The 14,395-nt window shown below is 41.5% G+C and overlaps 1 protein-coding gene across 1 annotated transcript in view; it reads right to left on the bottom strand.

The window, feature by feature from the left end:
* Positions 1-228: 228 nt before the first annotated feature.
* Positions 229-14,395, bottom strand: part of MRPS28 (mitochondrial ribosomal protein S28) — an 87,438-nt gene continuing 73,271 nt past the window's right edge. The window contains exon 3 of the mRNA XM_030445267.1: positions 229-520. Coding sequence (XP_030301127.1) covers positions 370-520 — 151 coding nt within the window. The 3' untranslated portion in view covers positions 229-369. The remainder of the gene's footprint in view (positions 521-14,395) is intronic.

Here is a 14,395-nt window from a genome sequence, read left to right on the forward strand (position 1 = left end):
AACTGCACCCTGGGGTATCAGGAACCCTGGAAGAAGCACCACAAGAGCAGGTTTTGGACTTCCCTTATGGAAGTATAATGTCTTAGATCAACCATCCTTTGGGATGGAAAGATGAACTCTGGAATTCATATGCAAATACTCAATATTACCTACAGATGGCCACTTTTCACATTTAAACCCAAAGGCAAAGAGCTAGAAGATGGGTGAATAAAAATAGAGAAAAAAATCAGGTATGATGTGCTTATTGTCTTTTATTCATCTCATTATTTCCATAACCAAGCAGACAGAAACTTTTCATTTATTTCCTGAGGAAATATTTCATTTGTGTAATTTGCTATAGAGCACAAAGTGCGTTTATTTACATGAAATTCACTCCTTTTGCTTTGTTTGCTTGTCCACCAGGCCTAGAAGCACTGCATCAGCATCCAGCAATGTTGTATCAGTTGTTGCACCCAAGAACCTGGATGTGAGTTCAAGGTCCAGCAGTTTCAGGCGTACACGGGTTCCTCTCTGGTATTTTCTGTGAAGGAAAAGGAAGAAGAAGGTAAGTTCTGTCAAGCCATGATCTTGCACCTCCTGAGGCTGCTCTCTTCTCTGCAGACAGAAGCAGCAGTCCCATAAAAACCAAGCTGCTGCAAGGGAAGTCCAACACTGCTGTAACATCAGCACTACAACTTCTGGGACATACTCTGTGACACCACAGAGCCAACCTCTGTTGATTGAATCCTGCCCACTGAAGAGCAGACACCACCAAGACTGCACCAAGGGAACGTGGGCTCTACAGAAAAGCAGTATATTATATAGGAAATTCCTTGTGTCTTCCACCAAAACATTTTATTGGGCCATCTGCTATGATGCACACAATTATCTGCAGGACAGCGTATCATTAAAGGGGAGGACAAGTTGTCATTAGATCGCTGGTGACATTGCTATTATCAAAAAAGTATAATGCCAGCTCACTATGGTTTGTATTTCCAAATCTGGGCCTCAGGCAAGGGAACTTGTCTTGTTCTACCCCCTCTTCCAAAGGGTACGGATCATCTGCTATTTTTTTACTACATATAATTAAAAGAAACCCCACAACTATTGTACTGAAACATTCTGACTGCAGGGCTGGGTTTTATTGTTTTATGCTCATTTTTGCTCTTTTTTCCTTTTAAGTCAGAAGAAGATGCCACTGTTCAAAATGTATTAAAAACAGACTTGTGTCAAGGTGACCATGCCAAATAAGCAAGAATTGTTAAAATACTTCTGCTTTTGAAATCTTCTATAATGCACCTGGAGAACTGCTCATCAAAGTCCAGCAATAAAACTGAGACTTATTCTTCCTTTGAAAGTTGAAGCCATTGAAGAAGAGAGTGGATCAGGCCAAACTGTTTGTGTGAATTTACTTTATGTAGAATTAGAACTTGTAATATGTTAATGAATTTGTGTTCATAACCAGTAGAATTCAGGGATAAACTAAGAAAGAAGTGACCAAAAGCAGATGAGACATGTCAAGACCCTAACAGGATTAACTTCTGTCTTGGAGATAATTAGAAGTGTAAGTCCTGGCACCACTGAGACAGCTGGGCACTGGGGGAGTGTAAACACCAGCACAAAAGGCAGGATGAGGCTGCCAGAACTAGCAGATAAGGGGAAGTTTTATTGCAAGGGTCCAATTATCCTCTATAACAAGGGGATGAAGTCATCAAGAGCAAGAAAGGTAAAAAGTTCAACCCTGAGGAAGACTTTGTTACTTCATCTGAAGACCCCCAAAGACCCCCGAACACATCCCCAAAAAGACAACTCCGCCCAGACTCCACCTGTTATGAATATGTATGTCAGGATGATGTAACCTACCCTTTTACTGTATAAATATCCTAACCCTTTCCCTTAACCCTTGGAACTCCTTGTCCAGCGTTAGCTGGGGTTTTCCCCGGATCCGAAAATAAATACCTTTGCTGTTTAAAGACTCAAACTCTGTCTCTAAACAGTTTTGCTTGGCCTTTTTCGGCTTCATTTTGGCGACCGCGGCAGGACTGGACTCCGTCGTGCCGTGATCCAGGGGGGCCCGGGGACGCTTTTGGGGCCCCCCGACGAATTCTGTCGGATAAGCCTCCCCTACTCCCTTGGCTCCACGCGCGGATGGACACCAGACCTACCTCATACTGAAAAGGTATTTATATATATTTGTTTGTTTGGGTTTCGAGGCCTCTAGGAAAGAGGGGGTTAGAGTCCCCCAGGGGGTTAGAGTCCCCCAGGGGGTTAGAGTCCCCCAGGAGGTTTGAGCTCTTAGGATTCACAGGGACGCGGGGGACGCCCCCAGGCTGACGGATTGGAGTCCTGTCTAGCGCTGAGTTCGTCCCTCTCCGGGGTGCAATTCCCCAGGAGAACTGAAGATCACAGCAGTGGGAAAATACACTTGGTGTTGTATTGTGTTGGTAAAGGGTTTTTGGTAAAGCTGTGGTTCATATGGTTATATGGTGATTGATGATCATGTTGTATTACTTGCGAGTAATATAGGTGTTTTGAGTGTTTGGTGTTAATTCTCTCTTTAAGAGAATTAAGTGTGTTGGGTAATTACGCGTCCCCATCAAAGAAAAGTTTTATAGCTTTATCTTTGGGGGGGGGGTCGCGGGGGCAGCCGCAACACCGGCAGGTATTCGAGGTTTATAGCGGCATTTTGTGATCGTAGGTGGTAAAGCAACATATGAGGTTTTGGTGTAAAAGTTTACCCGTGCAGAGTTCCGACTGAAAGTGTGTGTGTGTGCGTGAAAGTGAGTGACTGAGACGCAATTTAATTGCGAAGCGAGTGCGGAGTCCCGATTTGCGGTTCCGTGTCACCCGCGAGGGGGCCGGCCAGAGACGGACGAAGCGACTGGTGTGAATGTGGATTGTGGAAACAAAAATAAGAAGTGCGCTTGAATGCTAGAATAAGTTGAGTAAGGTTTTGAAATTGTAAGTTGCTGAAATTTGAATAGAATTTGGTAATCCAGAAAGGGTTCTAATAGTTGTAACCTCGTGATTAGGCATAATGGGGACTGAACAGAGTAAGGAAATTGATGCTAAAACCCCCTTGAGATGCATTTTAAAACATTGGAAAGAACTTGGTGGAATCCTGGGGGGAAATATAAGGAAAAAGACACTTGTGAAATATTGTCAGGATTGGTGGCCGTTGTATAAACTAAATGAGGGGGAAAGGTGGCCACAGGAGGGAAGTTTAAATTAAAATATCATTCAACAACTTATGTTGTTTCTCCATAGAAGAGGAAAGTGGGATGAAGTGATATATGCAGACATGTTTTTCATTTTAAGGGATAAGCCAGAATGGCAAAAGGATTGTGGAGCAAATGTATCACCCCAAGATCCCTTGGTTTTAGCCCTGTAACGGGATCAGAAGAACAGTGAAGTTAAGGAATGCTGTGGTGATGCTTGTAGTGCAGGGAAACGATGCCTTAAGTCGAAAGAAAAAGCAGTGATGCAGAAAGTACCATTAGCCTCCAAGAATATCAGCCTCTTGTGCTAGGATGTGGAGTACCGCTGCCAAAGTCACAACAAGAAAGCAGCAGTAGCTTTGCAGAATTGGAAAGTGAGAAAAGAAAGGAGTTGGAAAGTGAGGAGAGAGAGGAATTGGAATGTGTTCCGCAAAAATTGGCAGGGAAAGACAAAGACGAGGAGAAAGCCCCGAAGGAGACAGGGAAAAAGGTGAAGAAAGAGAATAGAGCAGGCACCGAAAACCTGAGAGATGATCCCGGAGAAGGAACTAGCCATTCATATTACACAAGGGCGACCGAGTGAAAGGAAAAGGAAAGGGAGGCAGAAATGGCAAAGATAGAAGAAAGAGCAAAATTGGAATTAGAGGAAGCGAGATTAGAAGCAAAGATAGCTAAGGTAGAAGCCAAAGCTGAGGCAGAGAGAGCAAGGCTAGAAGCAGCATGACTAGAAGCAGAGAAAGCTAGGATAGAGGCTAAAACTGAAGCAAATAGGGCAAAAATAGAAGCAGAGAAAGCGAGATTGAAGGCAGAAAAAGCTGAAGCAGAAAGAGCAAAAGCTCAGACCAGAGACGGTGAAAGAGAGGGAGAAAAAGAAATCCCAGAGGGCTATACAATAGCCCCTCTTCGGCAAGTAATGCCCAAATTAGGAGAACAAGCACGGATAAAAGTGCCATTTACCACAAGTGACCTTAATAATTGGAGAGAGGATGTGAAAAATTTAAGGAGAGACCCAGAAGGAGTAGCTAGGAGGTTTGAATTAACTGCAAAGAATTTAGACGTTGACTGGGGAGATATTGATCTAATGCTATCTGAATTATCAGAGACAGAAAAGGAACTTGTTTTAAAAACTGGAAGGGAACGGGCTGAACTGCTACAGGAGCCTGTGGATGTCGTATTTCCGACCAGTAATCCAAACTGGGATCCAAACAACCCACGCCAATATGATTTATTGCTGCAATACAGAAGGTTAGTTGCACAGGGCTTGCGAAGAGCAATACCGAAAGCAGTAAACTGGGCAGCCCTGTTTGAAGTGAGACAAGGACAGAATGAAACACCAACAGACTTTTTAGAAAGGCTTAGAGCGGCAATGAGACAATATACCCCCTTAGACCCTTACCTAAGATGTAGGTAAACAACAACTGCTGGGATTGGTAATGGGGCAGTGTTGTGCAGATATCAGAAAGAAATGCAAAAACTTGAATATCCTGCAAATAGAGATCTGAAAATGTTAATGAATGAGGCTTGGAATGTGTATAACAACAGGGAACAAGAAAGAGACAAGAAAGAGGGTAAGAAACTTGCCAGAATTATAGCAGCAGTAAACGCATGCCCAAAGCCTCCAAGTGCTAGAGGTAGAGGGCGTGGTTATTCTATGAGAGGAAGAGGAAGGTTTCAGCAAAATAAGGTGGACCCGAATAAATGCTTTTATTGCCACCAAATGGGACACTGGCAACGAGAATGCCCTAAACTAAAAAGAGAACTTGGAGGGGCATCTGTTCCAGTTGCTCATGACACTGATAACTGAAGAGGACCGGTGAGTCATTCCCTAGCAGACCCACTGGTTAAAATAGAGCTAGGGGAAGATAAAGAGGAACTGGATTTTTTAATTGACACTGGAGCTACCTATTCAGTCTTAAATCAGGAATTAATACCAAAATCTGATGAATTTGTACATGTTGTGGGGGCGACAGGCCAAGCAGAAAAGGCTTTCTTCCTGAAACCTCTTAAATACAAAATTGGGAAACAGATGGGGATTCATCAATTCTTATACTTACCTAATTCTCCAAAACTTCTGCTAGGGAGAGACCTATTAGAGAATTTAGGAGCTGTAATAAAATTTGATAAAAACAAACTTGAACTCCAGGTAAATGAAGAACAATTCATAACTGCCCTAAGTCTGACTATCAGTTGTGTTAAACCGGAATCTGATAATCATAACATCACCCGAATCACAAACGGAACATATCCGTCCGTGTGGGCAACTGATGTACCTGGAAAATCAAAACAGGCTGCTCCCGTCGTTATCGAATTAATACCAGGGGCTAAACCAGTAAATAGAAAGCAATACCCCCTGAGGCTAGAAGACAGGAAGGGAATAGAGCCATTGATAGAAAGGTTTTTAGAATTGGGGCTATTGATAGAATGTGAATCAGATTTCAATACACCAATATTACCAGTCAAGAAACCAAATGGGACTTACAGACTGGTACAGGATTTAAGGGCTGTAAATGATATTACAAAGACTCTACATCCAGTGGTAGCCAATCCTTATACACTTTTGACCAAACTCAAAGATAATCTGATCTGGTTTACAGTGTTAGATTTGAAAGATGCATTTTTCTGCCTTACCTTAGCCCCAGACAGCCAAAAGATTTTTGCCTTTGAATGGGAATCTGTTGGTAAAGGGAGGAAAACACAACTAACCTGGACGGTGTTACCTCAAGGTTATAAAAATAGCCCTACAATATTTGGAAATCAATTGGCCAAAGAACTGGAGCAGTGGGAGCGGCCACAGGGAGAAGGCACCCTTCTGCAATATGTGGATGATTTACTGATAGCAACTGAAACAGAAGAACAATGTGTTGAGTGGACAATCTCGTTGTTAAATTTCTTGGGTTTAAATGGTTATCGAGTCTCCCAACAGAAAGCACAGCTGGTGCAAGAAAAGGTGTTCTACCTTGGATACGAGATCTCTGGAGGACAGCGATCCCTAGGAACAGCGAGGAAAGAAGCCATCTGCCAGATGCCCAGGCCTGAAACGGTGAGAGACCTGCGAGCCTTCCTGGGAATGACAGGTTGGTGTCGCCAGTGGATATACCAGTACGGCATACTTGCTAAACCCCTCTATGGTTTGCTGAAAGAGTCTAAAAATATTCTAGTCTGGACTCCTGAGGCAGAAACAGCCTTTAAAAGACTGAAACAAGAACTAATGAAAGCCCCGGCATTAGGCCTACCCAATGTAACAAAACCATTTTGGCTGTTCTCACATGAGCGCCAGGGAATGGCCCTGGGAGTCCTAGCTCAACAATTGGGACCATACAAAAGGGCTGTGGCTTACTTCTCTAAGCAACTAGACGAAGTAAGTAAAGGATGGCCCACATGCTTGAAGGCAGTGGCTGCAGTAATCATAAACATAGAAGAGGCCAGAAAATTTACTATGGGCCAGAAAATGACTGTATTGGTGTCCCACACTGTATCAGTGGTGCTGGAACAGAAAGGTGGCCATTGGCTGTCACCTTCTCGGTTCCTGAAGTACCAGGCAATTTTAGTTGAATCAGATGACATAACCATTCAAGTCACTAATGTTGTCAACCCAGCATCATTCCTAGAAGGAAGAGTGTCAGCAGAGCTAATTGAGCATGATTGTCTAGAAACCATCGAGGCTGTGTATTCCAGTCGTCCTGATCTCAAGGAGGAGCCACTCGAAGGAGCAGATGACTGGTTCTCGGATGGCAGTAGCTTCATAAAGCAGGGAGTAAGGATGGCTGGCTACGCAGTAACTACAACAGAGCAGGTAATCGAATCAAATCCCTTGCCTGTGGGAACTTCAGCACAGAAGGCCGAACTAATAGCTCTTACCCGAGCTCTCGAGCTGGCAAAAGGGAAAAGAATTAATATATGGACGGACTCTAAGTATGCTTTCTCCATCGTACATGCCCATGGAGCGATCTGGAAGGAGAGAGGACTGCTGACTGCCCAGGGAAGACCCATAAAATATGCAACAGAAATCCTACAGTTGCTGGAGGCTGTTCAGCTCCCAACCCAAGTGGCCATAATGCATTGCAAGGGGCACCTGAAAGGTAACACTGTTCCAGAAATAGGTAATAGAGCAGCAGATGCAGAAGCTAAATTAGCTGCTGCAAGAGCCAATGATTTAGTATTGGCCCTGGTACCAGAAGAATTGGACACTAATTTTCAACCAGAGTACCAGGAATCAGACCATAAGTGGATACAAAGAAACAAAGGTAAAATGTTAGATAGTGGATGGGGTCAGCTAGAAACAGGACAACTATTGCTGCCAGAGAAATTAGTATGGCAATTTGTAAAGACAGAACATGACAAGGCCCATTGGGGATTGGATCCCCTTTATCAGCATTTAAAAGTTAGAATAGCAGGGCCAAAGCTGTTTACAGCAGTGAAACAGGTCACATCCCAATGTGAACGCTGTTTGAAAAATAATCCAAACACGGGAACAAAAGTACACCAGGGAGTAATTGGTAGAGGAAAATTCCCAGGGGAAGTGTGGCAGATTGATTTCTCTGAACTTCCAAGGAAAGGGGGGTATAAGTACCTCTTGGTTTTGACTGATACATTTTCTGGGTGGCCTGAAGCGTTCCCATGCAGAACAAACAAAGAAAGAGAAGTAACTAAAGTCTTGTTTAATGATATTATTCCGAGGTTTGGGGTGCCTAGGAGCATCTCCTCGGACAGGGGCTCGCACTTTTGTGCTAAGATTGTGCGAGCAATAAGTAAGGCACTGCAAATCAAATGGCAATTGCATACGCCCTATAGACTACAAGCTAGTGGGCAAGTGGAAAAGATGAATCATCTTATAAAACAACAAATTGCAAAAATATGCCAAGAAACTAATTTGCACTGGTACCAAGCCTTACCTATTGCTCTAATCAGACTAAGGGTGAAGCCCCGCTCAAAAGAAAAATTGAGCCCGTTTGAAATTTTATATGGGAGACCTTATGCCATGCAGACTGTACATAGTGAGGCTGTAGATCAAATAGGTAATCAATATGTGTATGATTATGTTATAGCTGTGGGGAAACACTTTGATAAAAATGCCACAGTGGTGGTGGATCACCAACCTAAGCAACCTGATTGTAAACTGCATCCTTTTAATCCTGGTGATTGGGTATATGTTCAGAATCTTTTAGGGATACCTCTGCAAGAGAAATGGGGAGGACCCTTTCGAGTGTTGCTCACCACCTTCACTGCAGTCCGAATTAAGGAGCGACCCACCTGGATCCACTACTCCCGAGTCAAGAGGACCCCTGAACAATGCCAAGAACATTCCTGAACATCCGAGTACTGTGGACAATGGTTCAAAGGCATGAGAACCTTCCCTTGGAACTTGACGAAGGATTTCGTAAGTTCTAAGGAAAGGGGGGAATGAAGAAGAGAGTGGATCAGGCCAAACTGTTTGTGTGAATTTACTTTATGTAGAATTAGAACTTGTAATATGTTAATGAATTTGTGTTCATAACCAGTAGAATTCAGGGATAAACTAAGAAAGAAGTGACCAAAAGCAGATGAGACATGTCAAGACCCTAACAGGATTAACTTCTGTCTTGGAGATAATTAGAAGTGTAAGTCCTGGCACCACTGAGACAGCTGGGCACTGGGGGAGTGTAAACACCAGCACAAAAGGCAGGATGAGGCTGCCAGAACTAGCAGATAAGGGGAAGTTTTATTGCAAGGGTCCAATTATCCTCTATAACAAGGGGATGAAGTCATCAAGAGCAAGAAAGGTAAAAAGTTCAACCCTGAGGAAGACTTTGTTACTTCATCTGAAGACCCCCAAAGACCCCCGAACACATCCCCAAAAAGACAACTCCGCCCAGACTCCACCTGTTATGAATATGTATGTCAGGATGATGTAACCTACCCTTTTACTGTATAAATATCCTAACCCTTTCCCTTAACCCTTGGAACTCCTTGTCCAGCGTTAGCTGGGGTTTTCCCCGGATCCGAAAATAAATACCTTTGCTGTTTAAAGACTCAAACTCTGTCTCTAAACAGTTTTGCTTGGCCTTTTTCGGCTTCATCATACCCATTTTTTTCTCTACTCAAAGAATAATGAGCTGAAGCTACCAAAGCTTGACCACTTTGAGCAAAAGCAAAAGATAACTGGAAACTTTCTAGTTACAGAACAGAGAAAACCTAACAGGGAAGTTTGGTTGGAGGCATTTCCACCTTGTTCATTTTCACCTTCAGCCTGTGCAGTCTCAGCTGACTGACAACTGTTGGCAAGCATGGAGCAAAACTGAGCTGGTTTTCAACTTTCTTTGGAGTATCAAACCAAAATCCTTTTGGAAAACTAAACATCTTAAGAATAAGATGCTGGACTTGCTTTTTTTTTTCTGTTTTCTGTCAGTTCTATCTTACATTAACTTCCTGTGGCTCTTGGTTAATCCTGGGTAGTAACTTGGTTATGTTCCAGGCTGCAAAGGAAGATGGAGGCGTCTGCTCTGAACAAGTTGCTCGCACAGGCTACTTCAGTGAGCAAGGCTTCTGCCAACACTTGTCCCAGTGAACCCTGTGATGAATGTGGGAATCAACACAGTGGAAACAGTGCACACTTCCTTAAAAACATGAAATTGAAGCCTTTCATCTGCCCCAAATGCAAGTCAGTGCTGTTGCAGTGAAGAGTCTGGCAGAGCTATCAAAGGAGAGAACAGTTCATGTGAGGCTGCTACCTGAGTAGTTGGAAAAGGTGAATTCTGCCACCTTCTATGGTAAATATTTGCATTTCAAAACACAACAGCTTCACAACTGATGATGGTAAAGCTAAGGTACAACACTTCAGAGGAGTGTGACGAGGGGAAAAAAAAAAATTAAAAGACAACGCATAAAACGGATGTTTCCTGGGATTTGTTAAGACTTTCTTAAATAAAAAAGTTCTCTAAAGAATCCAGTTCTCCAAAGTTTTAATATAAGAGGGGCAATGAAGAGGAAATCTCCTGACTCCTCCCAGCAGCCAACAGCTTAAATGAAGATGTCAGCTGACTAGGGATTGTAACCATTTTAACCATTAACCATTTGGGTATAATGGAGAAACCTACAAAAAATTCTTCAGCATGAACCCAACCTCTATATTGTTGACAGCTACAGTCTAGACAGGTTGCCTTAACATTCAGTCATAAAGGTTATCCTGATACCTAGTACTATCTTTGCCATAAATTATCAAACTTTTCTGCCTTAATATCAATGAGTGTGAGGTGTGGATGGGTGTGAGAAAAGATAAAATCTTTAAAAAACAGAGATAAATTAATTCTTGATAAAAGGCAAAAGAAAAGGCAGAGAAAGATATCTGAGAAGGAGAAGAGAGGGAGACGATACCTCACAAGGAGCAAAAAAAGGCTTGGGAATACACAAAAGAGATGATGACAAGAAAGCATTGAAAACACTGTGGGCAAATAATGTAGAAATTAAGGAAAGAGTATGGACTAAAGTCATAGAAGAGGAAGAAGTCACTGAAAAGTTAAGATTGCATTAAACAAATTCTGATGACACTAAACTCAGATCTGGGAACTAGCACATTTTGTGCTGTTGTTAAAAATATGTTTTTAACCTAATAAACTTCATACTACAAAAAAAGGTTCCATGATAAATTTTGAAGACCAGCAATCCCTCTGCCTTTTACTTCCCTCCTTTCTCCTGAATGGAAATGCAGCTGACCAGAAATGGAAAGCAGGATGCTACTGTGAAAACTGGGTTCAGAGTCCAACACTTCCCTACAGAAGATCCAACTGAACGAGGTTTATATTGATTCAGAACTCCTCTCCCAACTTGAGAGCACAGAGTCCTTTTGGACTACAGTGGTAAGAGTTTTGCAAGTGAGAACATGAAACTTATTTTTTTCTAATCAAACCCTTAAAAGTGCGATTTAGAACCAGGAAAACCCACAAGGAAAATCTGTGAAGAAAATGTACTTCTCATGATTAATACTCCTAATTTGATAACAAATCAATAATCCTAACCATTACTGCCCCCATTTTAGCATTATGAAGACCCTGTTCCTTGTATAACCTGCAGAGAGCTTTGCTCAAATTTCCAGACACCTCTATCATATACTTGTAAAACAAAATCTAAGCAATTGTATTTTCAGAAAAAGCACCACAATCTTGAATCCTGCTTCAGTAACTGAAAGAGATTCCAAGCACTTTAACAGTACTTAAACATTAAAGAAGGTTTTCCAGTCACAGCACATCTGCTTACAAAGAGATCCTGAAGAAAATCGCTTTAAGGAGCTGACACAACTGCCAATTTGTGTGAATATAAACCTTGGGGTTTGTGACAGATGTTTCCTAGAGCTAAAACACTTAAGAATAAATGAGAAGTGGAAGATGTAGAAAAAGTAGAAACATGAACACAACATGCAGCAGTGGTCTACCCACCACCTTCAGAGCAAGAGGCAGTGAGGTTGTTCTATGCATAGTAACCATATCCTTTCCACAAAGGTATTTATCCTTAAATTAAAACCATCCTGTGGTTAAAGAACCTTGAATCAGAAACAAAGCTGGCATTTTATTATTTTTAGGAATGGTGTCCTAGGAGACACAGAACACCAGTGTAGAAGGAAAGAAACCATCTACTCCATTTTGCATAAGGGCTTGCTTTATTTTTATGTAATAATGTGGGTATTCAAGATCATCCTGTCTCATGACTATCATCAGGAACCATTAACCCCCACTCAACACCCAACCTCTGTGTCTGCCAAGGATGCATGTGCTTTCCTCCTACTTCCTATTACCAGGTAAGAGAATTAAATTCACTTTAAAGTAGATGAAGGTAGTTTAAGTTGCATATGTAAGAGAAAGTATAGAAATATTCTACAGAACTTTGAAAACGTATTTTGCAAGTAGAGTCAAAGCTTTCCCCACTCTCTCGAATTTGTTTACAAGAGCTATCAATTTTATCCACTTGGGAAGAACATGGAAGGACTCCACCTAACACCCAGCTTCAGAGGTGGGGATTCACCAGCTGAGCTGTGACCCCATCTCAGGCCACTGTGAATGGAGCACCTACAGAAGTACCCACCAGAAACCTCTGCCTGAACTTCAGACGAGGTTCAATGGTCTTCAAAAAGCTTTCTCTAGTTTGAACATGACCTTTCAGGCTTCTCTGCATCTCTTCTGGAGTGGGCAAAGTGCCTGATACAGGTGCACTTAGCCTCAAATGTTTGCTTCCATCAGACGGCTTCAAGTTAGGTTGGTTGCAACCTGAATAATGGTTTCAGCACTCTGGTAATTTTTGGACTGCCTTGGAAAACAATTTGAAAAGAAGCAAAACGAAAATCTTTTTTCATATTTGAACCTTTACACAGTCTGTGAGAGCACAAAGAAATCATGCATTACAGCCCTGCTGATGTTGCTTCAAGAAATAAAGCAAATACAAAAATTACAGTTTATGTCCTCTTATTCCATTAAAATCAGGCATTTTATCTTTGCATGCAAACAGCAAACTGCTGTGTCAGTACTGACATGAAGTCAGCCTCCTCTGTGCTGAATGCACATAAATAGCACAGCTTCCAGTTCCAAAATTAAGGAACTTTGAAGCTTTCTTCTGATTGACAATATCCTTTTTACTGCAAGTTGGTCCCTGTCCCAATCATTTCACTTTTGCACTGGAGCTTTAAATCTCTCAGAATCTTAATGGTAAACTAAAGGAAATGGACCCAAACTCCAAAGCTCTTCAGTCAAAATTTTAAACCTGTTATTTTTTAAGAAGCAAGGAATTTTACTATATTCCCTTAAAACATGTATAAACAAAACCCTCCAGTATTCACTACATAAGAAAATTGGAGGGGGAGGATACAGAATGATGTTTTTCAGCTCTTGCTAACTTTTAAGAAAGCTGGGGCGGAAATGTTATTTTTTAATTTAAAAGTCATTTCAGGCTACAGCAAAAGGTTTGCAAAGGGAGTTAACCTGAAAAGCAATGAGCATGTAAAAAAAAAAAAAAAAGTTTTTTTGATCCTAATTATACCGTTTGCTAGCAAGAAAATAGGACAGTAGTTTTGCAGGTGTGCAGTTTCAAATATAGAGGAAGCATTCTGTATTATTACATGGCATAAAAAAATTATTCAAACTCTAAAATATAGATGTAAACATTAAAGCATTTTGGTAAACTATCCACTATTTAAAACTGCTTCTATTAAATCACAGATGAGGAAGTAGTCCTTTTTCTATTAAAACTGTTCAGGTTATTATCCTAAAATTTAAAGCTAGAAACCCTCAATTCTTGGAAACAGTGCTAAAAAAATATCAGTGTAATTACAGAAATAGCTGAGCCTCACCAGGTCTTGGCTGGTATCTCCCAATCATTTTAAAACTGCATTTGTAGGTTCTCTCTGTCCCATAATATAAAAATTCAGGACTTCTGTTTGAGACAAATGGAGTATTTTAGCTGACATTCCCTGGAGTTTGTCACTGGTTTTTAGTCTCCATTTTTTCCTTTGGAATGATGACCTCTGCAAGGCAAAGCTGCATGAACTGCCTACGGCTGACTATGAACACTCTCACCCAACATTCATTCCTCCATTCCATCAGTCCCACCCCTCAAAAACATGCATCGCTGAATGGAGGAGGAAGGCAACTATTAAACCTGAGTTTTAATTCCTATACTACTCAGGGTGACACTTAGAGAATTTAATTTTAAACACTTTTTGCAGCATATTTTTTAATGTCTCCCAAAACATTCTAGTGATGGTTTTCAAAACCTGCAATAAAAGCAATCCCTGGATTATGTCACATAAAAATACATTAATATAAGACACTTCAAAGAAAGGGTTAGAGCTGAGCCATGGTATGCTCAGAGAATGCCAGGAGAAATCTTAAGTTCTTCCATTTTTGTGCTGTGAGAACATCAAAGTGTGTGTTTCAAATCTATTATTCACAAGGTTTTGTTTTGGCCCCTAAACAGAGTTTAAGATTCTTAATGGTTTCATTTTCTTGATTTATTACGTGGAAGACATCACATTATCAACCTTGGGGAAAAAAATGCAACTCAAAACGTACTGAAGTAAATTTGACTATAACTTTTTCTCCATGCTTTTTGTTCACCACTCTCACCACCAAGCCCACCCCTTCTCAAAAGTGTTTTGAAGCATTCACAGATGCTGCCTGGGCCCACACTGGTCTCAACTGTCTCAGCAAAGAGAGGCCATACACCCCTCTTAAGCAGCT

The sequence above is a fragment of the Calypte anna genome, chromosome 2 (genome assembly GCF_003957555.1).
Source record: "Calypte anna isolate BGI_N300 chromosome 2, bCalAnn1_v1.p, whole genome shotgun sequence".
Lineage (NCBI taxonomy): Eukaryota > Metazoa > Chordata > Aves > Apodiformes > Trochilidae > Calypte > Calypte anna.